The sequence below is a fragment of the Herpailurus yagouaroundi genome, unplaced genomic scaffold (genome assembly GCF_014898765.1).
Source record: "Herpailurus yagouaroundi ecotype Mexico unplaced genomic scaffold, PumYag 166, whole genome shotgun sequence".
Classification (NCBI taxonomy): Eukaryota; Metazoa; Chordata; class Mammalia; order Carnivora; family Felidae; genus Herpailurus; species Herpailurus yagouaroundi.
This window is the reverse complement of record NW_024412407.1, coordinates 36,442,217-36,458,572: the sequence shown is the minus strand read 5'-3', so window position 1 is coordinate 36,458,572 and position 16,356 is coordinate 36,442,217. Positions and strand designations below refer to the sequence as shown.

At 39.7% G+C, this 16,356-nt stretch overlaps 1 protein-coding gene and 1 pseudogene across 1 annotated transcript; one reads left to right on the top strand and one right to left on the bottom strand.

Annotated features, from left to right (window-relative positions):
* Positions 1-7,507: 7,507 nt before the first annotated feature.
* LOC121039093 (taste receptor type 2 member 46-like) lies at positions 7,508-8,446 on the bottom strand. The gene has a single exon (XM_040489075.1). It carries the CDS (start codon positions 8,444-8,446, stop codon positions 7,520-7,522), a length of 927 nt encoding a protein of 308 aa, XP_040345009.1. The 3' UTR covers positions 7,508-7,519.
* Positions 8,447-9,421: 975 nt separating this feature from the next.
* On the top strand, positions 9,422-15,957 carry LOC121038415 (serine/threonine-protein kinase ICK-like; annotated as a pseudogene).
* Positions 15,958-16,356: the final 399 nt, after the last annotated feature.

The window sequence follows — 16,356 nt, the reverse complement described above, 5'->3', positions numbered from 1 at the left end:
CTGCCCCTCCCCCGTTCATGCTCTGTCTCTCTCTGTCCCAAAAATAAATAAAAACGTTGAAAAAAAAATTAAAAAAAAAAAAAGTATTTCATTGATATTAGCACCGTTCCACCAACTTTTGCTTGGTTGATACATTAGTTCAGAATTCAGCTTCATATTACAAAGCTAAATAAATAAAACTGTATTAATGATCTAACTACAAGTTGGTCTATTTCTCATTGAATAACAACCCAAAGTTTTTGGTTTTAACATTGTGGTAAAAAGTTAAATAGTTTGCACAAGATGCACAAGATAATAGTAGGGATTTGTCGCTAACCAAGAAGGAAAGCATAAATATTGCAAAGCATCTGGCAGTCCTTTAACCCTTTGTATTCTTATATCTTTATGCATGCATTTTCAACCAGTCTTCATTTATTTCTTTTAGGGTTGACTCTTGTGTAGGATAAAATATATAAACATACAAAATAGTTAAGATTTTATTTTATAAAATATTATATATACATACATATAACATGTTTGCGAATTTAAAATTTGAGTGTGCCTTTCAGTGACTAACTTGATTCGTTTAGCAATGTCTTAGAACTTTAGACTCGTTTCTAATGTCTGACTCCTGGCCTTCTGCAACTGATGCGACACCTATTATTCCTTTTTCCTAGTTATCTGTTTATCCTGATAAACAGATACAGGAGTTTATTTACATTTACTTTTTTGTTGTTGTTAAGTAAAACACACTTAATATATGTAACATGTTTCCTTTTCTAATCTGACCTGATTTAAACCACTGTCTCCTTTTAGTACAGGCAAAAGCCTTGGCATGTGTTAAAATCTCTCTGCACGTGCCCCTTCTTCCAGGATTTGTTATGTAGGTTCTCTCCGTTTTATTAACCAACTTTACTGAGTATAATTTATATAGAATAAACTTCTGCAATTTTGAGCATGCAGTTCATGTTATTTAGAATTTTAATACCAGCCTGCTTTAAACTATGGAATATTAATTTTGTTATACACAGCCAATGTGTGCTTTTTTTTTTTCTTAACCTATTTTAGCCTTTTGTTTGCTCAGCTCTACTCCTTCCGTCCCAGTTCTTCCTTTTTAACTTATTTTTTGTCTTTGCTTTAGTCTACTCAGGCTGCCATAACAAAATACAGGACTGGGTGGCTTCAATGACAGAAATTTGTTGTCTCACAGCTCAGGAGGCTGGAAGTCTAAGACCAAGAAACCATCATGGGGCACTTGGGTGGCTCAGCCAGTTAAGCATCCGCCTTCGGCTCAGGTCAAGGTCTCATGGTTTATGAGTAGGTCAAGGTATCATGGTTTATGAGTTCGAGCCCCCATGTCAGGCTCTGTGCTGACAGCTCAGAGCCTGGAGCCTGCCTCAGATTCTGTGTCTCCCTCTCACTCTTCTCCTCCCCCACTGACACTCTGTCTCTCTCTCTCTCTCTCTCTCTCTCTCTCAAAAGTAAATAAACATTAAGAAAGCATCAGGTTGGTTTCTGGAGAGAACTCTCTTCCTCGTTTGCAGACAGCCACCTCCCACTGTGTCTCCATATCGCCTTTCCTCCAAGACTCCTGCGTTTCTTCCTCCTCTTATAAGGACACCAACCCTATTAGATTAAGGCCCCACCCTCATGCATTCAACCTGAATTCATTTAACCTCCTTGAAGACCTCGTCTCCAAACACAGCCACATTAGAACCACATTAGGGATTAAGCCTTCAATATCTGGTTTTTGGAGGAACGTAACTCAGTCCATAGCAATCTTACTGAAGTAGATCCATTAGTAGGACATGTGTAGTAAACAGCCTGTCTTTTTTTTTTTTTTTTTTTTAGCCCCAATATTCTTTACTTGGAAATATATTGATTTAATTAGATCCCCAGGACAAAGTTTTCACTAAGAATTAAGGATTACAGTTACACTTTTCAACACTCTGACAATAGGAATCAGTTGTCTTCTGACATCTTATTTTTGGATGAGATTTTTCATGTTATTTAAATTGACTATTCCCGGGGCGCCTGGGTGGCGCAGTCGGTTAAGCGTCCGACTTCAGCCAGGTCACGATCTCGCGGTCCGTGAGTTCGAGCCCCGCATCGGGCTCTGGGCTGATGGGTCGGAGCCTGGACCCTGTTTCTGATTCTGTGTCTCCCTCTCTCGCTGCCCCTCCCCCGTTCATGCTCTGTCTCTCTCTGTCCCAAAAAAATAAATAAACGTTAAAAAATAAATAAATAAATAAATAAATTGACTATTCCCCTTTGGAGATTACCTCTCATTACTTGGTAATTACTTTCTGAATTTCAATTTGCCCTTGATGGTTGCAATTTTTCTACAATACATATAAATGTGACAGCGTATGTGATGTTCTATTGAATTCAGAATAGACTGGAAGTTGTACCATTGTTTTGTGGACCACTATTCACATGTATTATTTTAACTGGTCCGACAAATCATCTTAAATAACCAAACGCACGTTTGATACTTCTCATATAGGTTTTATTTGAGTACCACACACAGAAAAATAGGAAGAGAAAGATTGTCTTTAGAGATGATTTTTAAAAGTTTTTACCCCAAAGCTAAAGTCAGTGTAATGCTTTGGTGAAACACTAGAAAACTCCCCATTTACACACAAAGATGCCAGTTGTCACTGCAATTATTTAACACTGTGAAGGTTTGAGGCATTTCATAAAACAAACCAACACACACACACAAAAATTATTATTTTAAATAATTAAAAGGAAGAAGTGAAATAATCATTACATGCAAAAGATATCATTTTTGATCTGCAAAAGACACGAGAATAAGTGTTAAAAGAGCACATGTGACCGTTTAGTAAGGCAACTGGCTTCTAACACAATAAACAGGTAAATAAAAACAATGACCTTTTTATAGACATATTGAGCAAGTACTAAATATCACAGATAAAATTAAGCACATTAAATATAAGCACCAAGTGGTTAAGTCATGTAATGTGTCAGGACCTCAGTTTCTTCACATGAAAAACAGTATTATGCACATGGGAAATATTAACAAGTTATGAGGTATACAGATTAACTGAGACATGAATATTGTAGCTTCTTCTTTTTAGTGGGTACCTGTTACATACACTCATTGTTTATTTTATTTTGTAGCTTATGTCTTTTATTAAAACGTCTCCAAAATGCATATAGAAAACACATCCAACACATACTTGTTCAACCAATAAGTGAATGACTGAATGATCCCACGCTAGGGGAACAAGACAATCTATTTCAAACACAAAGCCTGTACTTTGAAGAGATTTCGTTGTGAATGTAAGCCATGAGTCAAGAATTTTTCATTTCTGTAAGTCAGAGAAAGACAAATACCATTACCATATGATTTCACTCATGTGGAATTTAAGAAACAAAACAAACAGGCAAAGGGAAAAAGAGAGAAGGAGGCAAAGAAATAGACTCTTAGTTGTAGACAGCAAACTGATGGTTACCAGAGGGGAGGTGCGGGGGGATAGGTTGAATAGGTGATGGGGTTTAAGGAGGGCCCTTGTGATGTGCACTGGGTGTTGTATGCAAGTATTGAACCACTAAGTTGTGCACCTGAAACTAATATTACACTACATGTTAACTATTGGAATTTAAAGAAAAACTTAAAAAAAGAATACATTTCTAAAAATATACAGTTTCTATCAAATTCAAGATTTAACAATATTCCACACAGAATGCATGACCATGATTCCTTCTCTTTACTCCACCCATTGAACTTAATTTATTCTAAAATTTTCACCTGTTTTATTTAGCTGTCATTGCTATCATCCAACCAATATTAACAACATAGACACATATTCAACGTTCATGCTGATTATGGGTTCGTTACTCAGAAAAGTTGCTCTGAATTTCTGTACTGTAACCTGGTTGCTTTCCAGTCACCAGCTAAATAGCCATTGATAAAATAGATCAAAAACACCAACCTCCCAGAAAGTTACATACAGTTAAAAGATTATCATCACCCCCAAGATTTGGCAGTCTTATACATTAAAATTAAAGTGAATTGTGTTACATACTTAAAAATTATGCTGGCAAATACATTTTTTTTCCAAATATAAATTATATATTCTTTTTTAAAAGTTTATTTATTTATTTTGAGAGAGAGGCAGAGAGACAGAGAGAAGGAGGGAGAGAGACTGATGATCCCAAGCAGGATCCTCACTGTCAGCGCAGAACCCAACGTGGGGCTTGAACTCACGAACCATCGGATCATGACCTAGCTGAAACCAAGAGTCAGACGCTTAACTGACTGAGCCACCCAGGCACCCTTAAATTATATATTTTTTTAATGATGGTAAATGTAATCAAGAACTCTTGATTGTGAAATTAATAGTATGGAAAGGATCATTTGAATTAAGCAGCTTCATGATTCTGAAAATCTTCTAAAAAAATTTTTAATTTATCTGTTGGCAAAAAAAAAAAAATGGCAAGAGCACAGCATCACACAAGGCAGGGGGCCCCTCTCACCAGATGCCCTGTGCCACTGCACAGGTCACATATTCAAAGAGCCACCATGACTAAAGGGCATGAATACATGTGAGTGACACAGGAGTGGACTATATTGGACACAAATTTGTGTGCTTCCTCAGAGTCCCTTCACTGTCTCCTATTCTTTTATTCAGCACGAAGTGTAAGCCAGATTATGCTTCCATTTTGGACTTGACAGCAACCCTACCCCGTGGGGGGTGAGATTCCACTTTCCAAATGACCACTAAGGGGCTAGATGAGCAGAGGTATTAGTCCCACTTCGCTAAACCCTGGCCAATGGGAACTAGAAGACAGATAGGAGGTAATTAGATACATCCCTCCTCCTCTCCTTCTTCCATGTTCTAATGCTACATGTGGTTTGTCATTGGAACCCTCCTGGAAAAGCTGTGTGCTGTGTGCACACACAGGATGACTACTATATTGTCTCTCAACATATCGTGAGTTGGTAGCCAACAGAGTAACACAGCACAGCACCTCCTTCCACATCTTCTCTTGCCTCCTTTCTATATGTTCTCCCCATTTCTGCCCAAGACTTAACCTCCCCGCATAAATGTCATTATTTTTGTTAAGTGTATTTATCTATTTTTGAGAGAGACAGAAAGAAAGGGAGGAGAGGGGCAGAGAGGGAGAGAGAGAATCCCAAGCAGGCTCTGTGCTGTCAGCACAGAGCCCCGGGCAGGGCTCAAACTCAGGTACCGTGAGATCATAACCTGAGCTGAAATCAAGAGTTGGTGCTTAACCACCCACCCCACCCCCCGAGCCATCCAGGTGCCCCTAAATGTCATCATTTTGAGCTCTGACTTTCATTCAGGTTTTAGAAGCCCCAGGATAAGATAGTCAGTGAGTTATACCATTATTATTTATTTACTTTATGTGAGTTTATAACAATAAAACTTGTATCTGGAAAGGATGCAGAAAATATTATATCAAAAATAACATTCTAGGGGCGCCTGGGTGGCGCAGTCGGTTAAGCGTCCGACTTCAGCCAGGTCACGATCTCGCGGTCCGTGAGTTCGAGCCCCGCGTCGGGCTCTGGGCTGATGGCTCGGAGCCTGGAGCCTGTTTCCGATTCTGTGTCTCCCTCTCTCTCTGCCCCTTCCCCGTTCATGCTCTGTCTCTCTCTGTCCCAAAAATAAATAAACGTTGAAAAAAAAAAAAATAACATTCTAGTAAGGCAGCTGAGTTAGTAAAGCAGTATGAACTCAGTTTTTTAATAAATCAAATATAATTTTTGTGTCTACAATACCCAGCTAGAAAAAAAAGTCACACGTAAAAAGATAACATTTACAATAAATAGAAAAAAAAATACATACAAATTAATAAAATCTTTTATATGCTTTTTAAAAACTTTTGTTATAAATGCCTTCTACCTTTGGTGTTACACCCGTTTCCACTTCACACATGTGAAAGGGCTGTGCCAAGGCTATATTCTAGTGATATTTGCCCTAGAATTAGGAAACAGCCAGACATTTGCTCTGAGAACTGCTTCTTGGATAAGCCTGTCGCCTCATCGTGAAACCAGAGCTGAGAAATTCATGGAATTTGCAGGTTTTGGGATACATTTTCTTTTCATTGGTTTCCCAGCTTTCAAAAAGTTCATTCACTCATTCATGCATTGACTTACTCATTAAAAGATTTTTTATTAACTCTTCTATGGCCAGCTTGCAGGTTTTGGGAGGCAGCAGTAAATATGATCCTCACTTCTTTGAAGTGTACTGGGAGAGATAGATGATAAACAAACAAATACAGCAGGTGTGGAGATGAATTGCCTTCAGATTTACAAAATTGTTAAATTGCCTAAAACCAAAATTAACGGTAGCGTAAAATTCGGTGGTTGAACAAGATTATGCATTTCTTTCCTATAATAGAATTTGCTATCAATGAGTATGCCAACACACATTATTCTATTTCATTCTTATCAAAAGATTATAATAAAATATATCTTTGAGAAATCCCCGATGATTATTGTGTAGACGTAATAGATGCCACTCAATGTATGCAGAAAGGTTTATTGAGTTATATACCATAATTCCTTCACTATTCTAATAGTGAGCATTTTTTTTTAGATGCAAAAGATTTGAGTGTTACCTTATATTTTGAAAGAATTTTAAAAGTGGAAGATGTTTCGGATGTTTGGCGATTCGAGGCCCAGAGGTGGTTTAAGAGACAACTGACATATTTGAAATCAGGTCTCAATTTCAAAAATGGTCTATCTAAACTCAAAAACCAGAAGAAATGACGTTCCTAACTGCATGTGGAAACTTACAACAACATTCTAAAGAGTTCATGATCATGTTTCTTTCATCTTTTTCCCTGTTGTGGAACTCAGTGTTTGCTAAGCTTTCTGCCCACTTCTTTAAATCAAATATTCATCAGTAGAGTTTATTGTACACATATATAAAATTTACATGCAATATGTTGGTCATTTATGAATTGCATTGTGCACACCTTTATTCATCACAGCCCTAATCGCTCTCTATTAACCGTGAAGTAGGAATTTATGATGGAATAATTATCTACCCCAAACAGTCATCCTCAGTATGTGATTTAGAATTGAATACCATTACCATGCAAAGACTAGAGATTCAAACAATGAAATCTAAGCACACTGTAATACCATTTACAATGGAAAATAACAATGATGTCCTGAGATTGCCTGTCAGTTCTGAAAAATGCATAAATATAGATCACAAATTTTTTAATTGGAAGATGATACATAGCATATGTAAAATACACACAGCTTCATAATTCTCAGGAAATTCTTTCCATATTATGTATAATTAGATTGTTTAACCTGATTAAGAAAACCGGTGAAGGTAGATTATTTCCAGTCTTCCTTATATTTTTCATACATACATGTATATAGTTTTATGGGCTAGGCTTAGGTAAGACTTCTGTAAGTGAAACTGAAAATTATTCAGTTACACACACTAGGGAAAAACCCGCAGGAGGTATATAATGTTACCGTCTACATTAGTTAACTTTCTGCCAAGAAAGACACAATGCTCTTATTTATCTATGGACTTGAGTGTTTCTGTTCTTTCAGCCAGTACTTTTCCTGGTATAAAACAGACAGAAAGGCCTGTTTTAGCTTCTTGTTTCCCCAAATCAACATCAACGAGTGGATCGAAGGATACACGAAGGCAAGTACCTGGCAAAACATGAACAGTTCCTTCTGCAGCCCGTTAAAACTCCAAACTGTAACAATTAGATTCAGAACGTAACCTGCAAAGAACAAGAGAAAGGAGACCACCGTCTGCATGGCTCTTATGTGGACCTTGGTGCTGGGATCTTGGGATCCCTTGCCACAGAGCTGCATCCGCTTGAGATGTCTCCAGAGGGAAAAGATCAACAGCACAAAAGACGTCAGGGACGTAGCAAAGGGTATGAAGTTTGCTAGTGTGAATACAGTCATATTTGAGAGGTGTGCCATGTCCGTCCATTTGGTCCTCCAAGTGACATTCCCTTCATATTCCTTAGTCTGCACTTTCTCATATATGCTCACTGTTGCAACATGAGAAAACAATAAAAACAAAGACCCCAGCAGCATCACAAGCACGACGCTTTTAACTCTCCACTTGAGGCGAAGGAAAATAAGGCTGGAGAAGTTGGCTATTTTGAACAAATAAAATATGCTGAGGCTAGTAGCCAGCCAGATGCTAAAATGATTGCTTACTGTCCAGGCAATTTGAAAAATAATTCTTACTTCTAAGCTCTTGAAATCTGGACTGAACAAAGTTGCATACCAATTTATTATCATTACCCAGAGCAAACCAATTCTGGAGACAGCCAGAGCAGCGAGAATGTGATCAACTGAGGAGATCTTTTGTCTCTTGGTCCAGTCAATGAAGTTCACCAGTGCTATGAAGCCATTGGCAAAATTTCCTAGGAGAAATTCTATTATTACCACGATGGAAAAAATGCTCGGTAGCGCGGTTACCATGTCTAGAAAGGAAAACAAACAAGAAATGTCTAAGTCTAATGTCTGATGTCGCTGGTTGTGCACCTGATCCCTAAGTGTGCAGTAAAGTTCTCATTTCTTTTAAATTCTGTGACCAATGTCAAGCAGGAAAGCACCAGGGTAGGCCAGTAGATGAGCTCGGTGCTGTCTTGATGAAAACCATTGTTATTCCTCAAACAGCTCAAATTAACTTCTATTCATTGACTTTATATCCTTGCTGTGGGCTAGAATACTCATCACACATGCTGAAATTGAAAGCTGAATTCTCATTTGCTAGCATGCAAATAAAACCGTATTGTCTTTCAGTGTTTTGTGATTTTTTCCTTGTTTGACCTCTACGTAATTTGTATTATCAACTTTATTTGTTGTACAGAAAATTGAAAAATCCAAAACACATCTGTAGAGTGTCTTAATTGTTAGGTAGAGCTTGGCCGGAAGTAAGATTACCATCATTATGGATTTTTTTTTTTAAGATTTATTTTTGAGACAGACAGCGCAAGTGGGGAAGGGGCAGAGAGAGGGGGGACCGAAGATCCAAAGCAGGCTCTGCTCTGACAGCAGTGAGCTCATTGCAGAGCTCGAATTCAAGACCCTTGTGTCATGACCAGAGCTAAAGTCAGACACTCAACCCACTGAGCCACTCAGATGTCCTGGATTTTTTTTTTTTTTAATGTCGCAATTATGCAGAAAGAATTTAAGCTTTTCCAATCAAAAACATTCAGGGTATGGGGCGGGGCAGGGGGAGGTCATGTGCCAATACTCCCCAAAGGCTGGTTCTTGATGACTAACATTTATGCACACTTTTATTGTTTACAAGTGCATAAACACACACACGTGTGCACAAACACACATGCATCATAAATACAGGAATTATTGTCCTATAATTTTCTTTTGTTTTTAAGTGAGCTCTATGCCCAGCGTGGGACTCAAACTCACAACTCCCATATCAAGAGCGGCATGATCTACCAAGTGAGCCAGTTAGGAACCCCGTGCATGTCTTATAATTTTCAAAATGAAAAAAAAAAAAAAAATGAATCTCAGGGAGACCATCCAGCTTTTTTTTTTTAAGCAATTTTAAAAATTTTTTTTAATATGTATTTATTTTTAAGAGAGAGAGACAGAGTGTGAGTGGGGGAGGAGCAGAGAGAGAAAGGGAGACACAGAATCCAAAGCAGGCTCTGGGTTCCAAGCTGTCAGCACCGAGCCTGACGCGTGGCTTGAACTCATGGACCACGAGATCGTGACCTGAGCCGAAGTCGGACACTTAACTGACTGAGCCACCCAGGCGCCCCAAAACCATCCAGCTTTAAATCCATCTTTTCTCTCATTGAAGTTTTTCAGCCCATTTTAGTAGCTACTAAACATATCTCTCATGCTTAAGCCTCTAATAAAGTTTCTCTTTTGAGCCTACTTGATATTTAAATACTATTTAATTAAAACATTCAGAAACTTTATAAACGTCCCTTGAAAACTTCAAAAGAACATGGTCTTCCATTGTAGAGTCTGCATTTCTCTATCCATACATAGTGTTTCATTTTACGTTTAATTCATTTTGGGCTACTTAATATTTTAAGATTAATAGATATAAAAATTAGCCTCTACCCATGGATTTTTTTCGCTTTCAGTTTTTGTACTATAATTATTTCTAGCAGAGGATCTTAGAGCCGGACTGCCAGGAAAGAAAAACCTAGATTCTTTGCATTATATGTTTCTAATCTATTTTAATATTACTCTCTGCCTCAGTAAAACCATCAACTAGAATGCAGAGGATCGTATCCTCTTCGGGTGGTTTTTGTGAGGAGTTAGTACATTATTTGTGTAGAGTGCTTTCAGTTCTAACCTTTCTGGTACAGAGTAGGTGTGGAGGACTGTGGTTCATTTGATGGTTCATGTGTCATTAGATGCTTCAGAGTTTGCCGACAAGAACTTCCATTGATGAGCACAATGTAGCAGGTTGAAAAAGGCCAGATTTCCTCCTGTAACACCTGGGATTAGGGCAAACAATTGTCAAAATTATGTTTCAAACACATCACAGAGCTGTGCAAGGAAGGAGAACCAGCCGAACTAAAATCCATCAAGAGGAGAATCTTTTCAGGTGAAGAGATGATCTATGTATTCAAATGCAAGCCCTATCAACTCCTAGAAGATTTCTTTCAGGAAGTGAAAAACTATTCCTAAAATGTATACGGAAATGCAAAGCACCCAGAATAACCAAACGAATTTGTTTTTTTAAAAAAGAACAAATTTGGAAAATTACAGTTCCTGATTTCAACGCTTGCTAGAAAGCTGCATTAATCAAGATAGTGTGGTACTCACAAAATTATATATATGTGTGTGTATATATATATATCAGTGAAACACAACTGAAGTTCAGAAATCAGCACTAATATTTATGGTTAACTGATTTCAAAATTCAATGGGAGAAATTACATCTCATTTGTCTAACAAATGATGCTGGGTAAATTGGATATCCACATGAATAAAACTGAGTTTAGACCCTTATTTCATACCATATGCAAAAATTAACTTAAAATTGCTGAAAGACTTCAATGTGAGAACTAAGCCTATGAAAGTTTTAGAATAAAATGTAGGGGAAACTTTTGAAAGCTGAGCAGACCTTTGAGATGCAATACCAAAAGCATGATGCATAAAACTTAAATATTAACATATTGGACTACATCAAAATTGAAGATATTTGCTCTATAAAATACAAGTCTGATTGCATTATTGCAGAGCTACCGTAATTAAGTCAATGTGGTACTGTTGTTTGCTTATACAAGCAGATTAGTGGATTAGAAAATAGTATCTCGTGATAGACCCACACATGCATGGTCAGTTCATTTTGACAAGGGAGCCAAAACCATTTCATGAGAAATAAAATTCTCTTTAATAAATGATGCTGGAAAACTGAATAACAGTATAAAAAAATGAACTTCGATTTTTACCTCTCACCATATAAAAAATTAATGTGAGGTGATCTTAGATTTAAATATAAAAGATAGGGGCGCCTGGCTGGCTCGGCCTGTTGAGCATCCGACTTCTGCTCAGGTCATGATCTCATGGTTCATGAGTTCAAGCCCTGCGTGGGGCTCCATGCTGACAGCTCAGTGCCTGGAGCTTGCTTCAGATTCTGTGTCTCCCTCTCTTTCTGCCTTTCCCCCACTCGCTCTCTGTCTCTTTCTCTCTCTCTCTCAAAAATAAACATTAAAAAACTTTTTTAGGGGCGCCTAGGTGGCTCAGTAGGTTGAGCATCTGGCTTCGGCTCAGGTCATGATCTCGCAGTTTGTGAGTTCGAGCCCTGCATCGGGCCCTGTGCTGACAGCTCAGGGCCTGGACCCTGCTTTGGATTCTCTGTCTCCCTCTCTCTGCCCCTTTCCTGCTCATGCTCTGTCCCTCTCTGTCTCTCAAAAAAGGAATAAACGTTAAAAACAATTTTTTTTAATTTTTTTAAATTTTTTTTAAATCTTAAAAAAAATGAAAGATAATGATTCTAGAAGAAAATTGGATTCTATTTCTGTGGCTTTGGAATTTCTTAGCTAGAACATATACATGCACAATCACATGAACACACACACGCGAAAAGCTAAACAAAAAAGAATAAAAGTGATGAATGAAAAGGCACTGTCAAGAAAATCAAAATGTTGGCCATAGAACGGGAGAAATATATATAATATAGATGTAACCAAGGACTGTTTATTAAATATATACACTAAACATTGTTGCAACTCAATACTAAGAAAACAAACATCTCAATTTAAGGAAAATAAGCAAAAGACTTCAAAAGACCCTTAACAAAAGAAGATGTGATAAACCACTAAAAACGTGTTCAACAACATTGCACATAAGGGAAATGCAAAATAAAGCTACTTCAAACCCTCTGGAATGTGACAGTTCAAGAAACTGACCACGCTAGATTGTGGCAATGATGTGAAGCAACTAGAACTCTCATATTTTTCTGCTGAAAAATAATACAGCCACTTTGGAAAATTGATTGACAGTTTCTAACAAAGCCTCACATACGTATTGCCAACTATTCAGCTATTCCGCTAGTGTGTTTATTTACCTAAAATAAATAAAAACGTATGTTCACAAAACGACTTTCACGAGAATGTTAATACCAGCTTTACTCAATAGAGTCCATTACTGGAAACGGTTTAAATATCCATCAACAGGGAGATGAATGAACAAATCGTGGCATATTCGTAGAATAAAATACCATTTAGCAATAAAAGAAATAAACTACTTGTATACACAACGATATGTATCTCAAAAAACTATGAAAAAAAGAGGTGGACAAAAAAGAGTGCATATAGTATGATTTCTAAAACAAGCAAAAAACTAAGGCAAAAACCACAAAAGTAGTTGTCTGGAATCTGATCCAAAAAAGGACACAAAATAACTTTGGGGGGGGGGGTGGTAAAATTGTTCCATATTTTATCATGGTCATTGTTTCAACGTGGTATATAATAGTTAAAGGTCATCAAATTACATATGTAAAATGAGCATATTATGCTATATGTAATTATACCTCACTAAGGTTAATGTTAAAAATAAAAAAAAAAAAATAGGGGTGGCTGAGTGGATCAGTCATTTAAGCCTGTGATTCTTGATTTGGGCTCAGGTCATGATCTCATGGTTTGTGAGTTCAAGCACACCCCCCACCCCAACTCCCACCCTTGGGCTCTTTAATTCTCTCTCCCTCTGTCTCTGCTCCCCCACCCAATCATGCCCACTCTTTCTCTCTCTTAAAACAAATAAATAAAGTAAACATGTGATAGATGACAGATAGATAATAGATAGATGATAGATAGACAGATAGATAGATGGTAGATAAAAATAAGGGCAAAATAAATATTTTCAAAGAAACAAACCTCACCAGTGGAAACTCTAAAGAGTGCTTTTCGACTCCACCATGAAACTTGCGGGACCTCTCGGCCTGTCCTAGCAGGGATTACCTGCACCCCCAGTTCCCGAGGGGGCTCTTGCGCCCAGTCGTGGAGGTGCAGTGCTCACCGCGGGCCCCCGCCTGTGTTTGCAGCGCCAGTAGAAGACTGATCTTTGAAAATACATATTTGGGAGATAGTCACGTTCTATTAAATCCTTTGTGCTGGTGCTGCCGTGAAAAAAAATCTGGTTACACTGTGGGTTGGCCTGCTGCCTCTGCAGGACAGCACCGCCTGGGCCCTGGGATGAGGGTCCGCCTGAGCAGACACACCATGAGTCGAGCAACTCGGGGATGCAACCTACCATTCTGTCCCACTGGGAGGAAGCATCGAGTCCGGGGAGCTGATTGCTCAAGTCAGACGCTTAACCAACTGAGCCACCCAGGTTCCCCGAGCTGATTGCTTTTTAAAAAATGAAAAGATGGGGCTCCTGGGTGGCTCAGTCGGTTGAGCGTCCAACTTCGGCTCAGGTCAGGGTCTCGCGGTCCGTGAGTTCGAGCCCCGCGTGGGGCTCTGGGCTGACAGCTCGGAGCCTGGAGCCTGCTTGGGATGCTGTGCCTCCGTCTCTCTCTGCCCCAACCCACTCGCTTTCTGTCTCTGTCTCTCTCAAAAATAAACATTTTTAAAAAAATTAAAAGATCAGATTCTGTGTCTCCCTCTCTCTCTGCCCCTCCCCTGTTCATGCTCTGTCTCTCTCTGTCTCAAAAACAAATAAACGTTAAAAAAAATTAAAAAAAAAAATGAAAAGAAAGTTTTATTCCTGGGAGGGAGGAATGCATGAACCTTTGGGAGGTTAAGTCTTCAAAAAAGCTCAACCATGCCAATGTAGTTAAATGAAAAGAAGTTATCCAGGGAAAATGATCATCTTTATTTTATCTTCGAGGACATGAAGGAGTAGCTTTACCAGCTCATTAAAGAAAGAAATAAGTGGTTTCCTGAATCAGCTATAAGGAATATCATGTATCAGATATTACAAGGACTTGTGTTTCTTCACAAACATGGCTCCTTCCAGCGGGACTTAAAGCCTGAGAACTTTCTCTGCACCAGCCCAGAACTTGTGAAAATACAGACTTCAGGTTGGCGGGAGAAATCCAGTCAAGACCTCCATACACAGACTATGTATCTACCAGAAGGTACAGGGCTCCAGAAGTGCTCCTGAGGTCTACCAGTTGTGCTCCTCCACTGACATCTGGGCTGTGGGCTGCATCATGGCAGAAGCGTGCACCCTCAGGCCACTCTTCGCTGGGGCCAGTGAAATCAACACAATTTTCAAAACTTGCCAACTGTTGGGGACCCGGAAAAAGACCAATGGGCCCGAAGGCTACCAACTTTCAAGTGCGATGGACTTCCACTGGCCCCAGAAGGTACCCAGTAACTTAAAGACCTTGATTCCAAATGCTAGCGGCAAAGCCGTTCAACTCCTGAGAGACAAGCTGCAGGGGGATCCCAAGAAACAGCAAACAGCTAAGTCAGGCCCTTCCACAGCCTTACTTGCGGACCAGGCATTCACTGGGCTGCATCGCATAGAGCCTTGAGGATTCGGGAAAACCACAGAAGGATGTCCTGGAAAAGGTAGGCCCACCTTCTCACGTGAAGCCTGTCCACGCTACCCAGATCCCACCCAAGCCAAGTGCACAGATTTCTTCAAGGCAGCATCAAGCCCTCCAGCCTTCTCGGCATTTCATGTACCCCCCACAAAGCAGAGGCTCCCAGGCCGGATCACTCGAACCACCTTCTGGTGGACAAGCCAAGCCCGTTGCTCTTCCTGAACCAAGAATACCAAGAATCCCCAGTCGAAAATACGAGCTGGCCTGGAACACAAAAATGGTGAGATCAAGCCAAAGAGTAGGAGAAGGTGGGTCTTGCCTCCTGGTCAACAAAGGAATCTGATGACTGGGTTGACTCGGTTGGATGACTTAGATTACAGTCTATCGCTCACCAGGATTGCCCTGAAAAACAGGAAGAGACAGAGTGAAGAGAGACCCTCTGCAGAACTGAGAGTGGTTTGGACCTGAAGCCCTCTGCGCCCCGGTACTGGAAGTGGCGCCCCCTACCCAGACCTCCTGTCAGAGATGAGACACAGCAGCCCTGAGATCCAACGCCAAGCAGCACTACTTGAAGCCGTCTGGATCCACGCCTGGGATAAATCTAAGAAGTGGCATACTTCCAAATCCAGGCAAGGGTTTTATTTCATCGAAGACGCGGTCTACTTCTGATTTGTACGGAAAATCTTCAGGAACAGTGTATTTTTATCAGCAAAATACATTCAGTTGGTTCTGGTTCTACTACTTCTAGTGGACTAACGAAACTATATGCCCTCCTTTCTGAAAAAAAAACGAAGTTGGTTCCGCTACGCAGAGGGTACACTTGGCACCTATTCCAGACCCTTCCCCTAGCTATTCTTCCCTGAAGGCCGAGCGGCCTCATCCCGGGTGACCTTGTTTCCACACCCAGCCTAGAAGCACATCTGGATTGATGCCACGGCCTCCGGCTGCCCAACCAGTGCACGGCCCACCGGACTAGGCTTCTAAGTATGCGTCTCAGCGATGACTTTCACGAAGCTTCTGAGAGGCGGGGAAAGCGAGACACTGTACATCTGCCAACTGGTGTTCGGCTGGCAAGACACTTGCCGATGGTGTGAAAGCAAACACTTGATAGTTATTCTTCTGAACCAAGACATTTCAATATCCTTTAAAAAAAATTTTTTTTTTGATAGTGATCTGAGTGCAATATCCTTTTTTGGTACCAAATTATTTTATTCTAGAACTCGATCCCGTTATTTTTTTTAATGTGTTTTTTGTTTGTTTGTTTGTTTATTTTTGAGAGAGAGGGAGACACAGAATCTGAACCAGGCTCCAGGTTCCAGCTCAGATCCCGAGGTGGGCTGGGGGGTGGGGGGCCGCGGGGGGTGGGGGGGGGGCTTAATCTCAGGAGCTATGAGATCCTGAC

Excerpts from the sequence above, each read along its gene's own strand:
- LOC121039093 (XM_040489075.1), bottom strand. The coding sequence starts at position 8,446 with ATGGTAACCGCGCTACCGAGCATTTTTTCCATCGTGGTAATAATAGAA.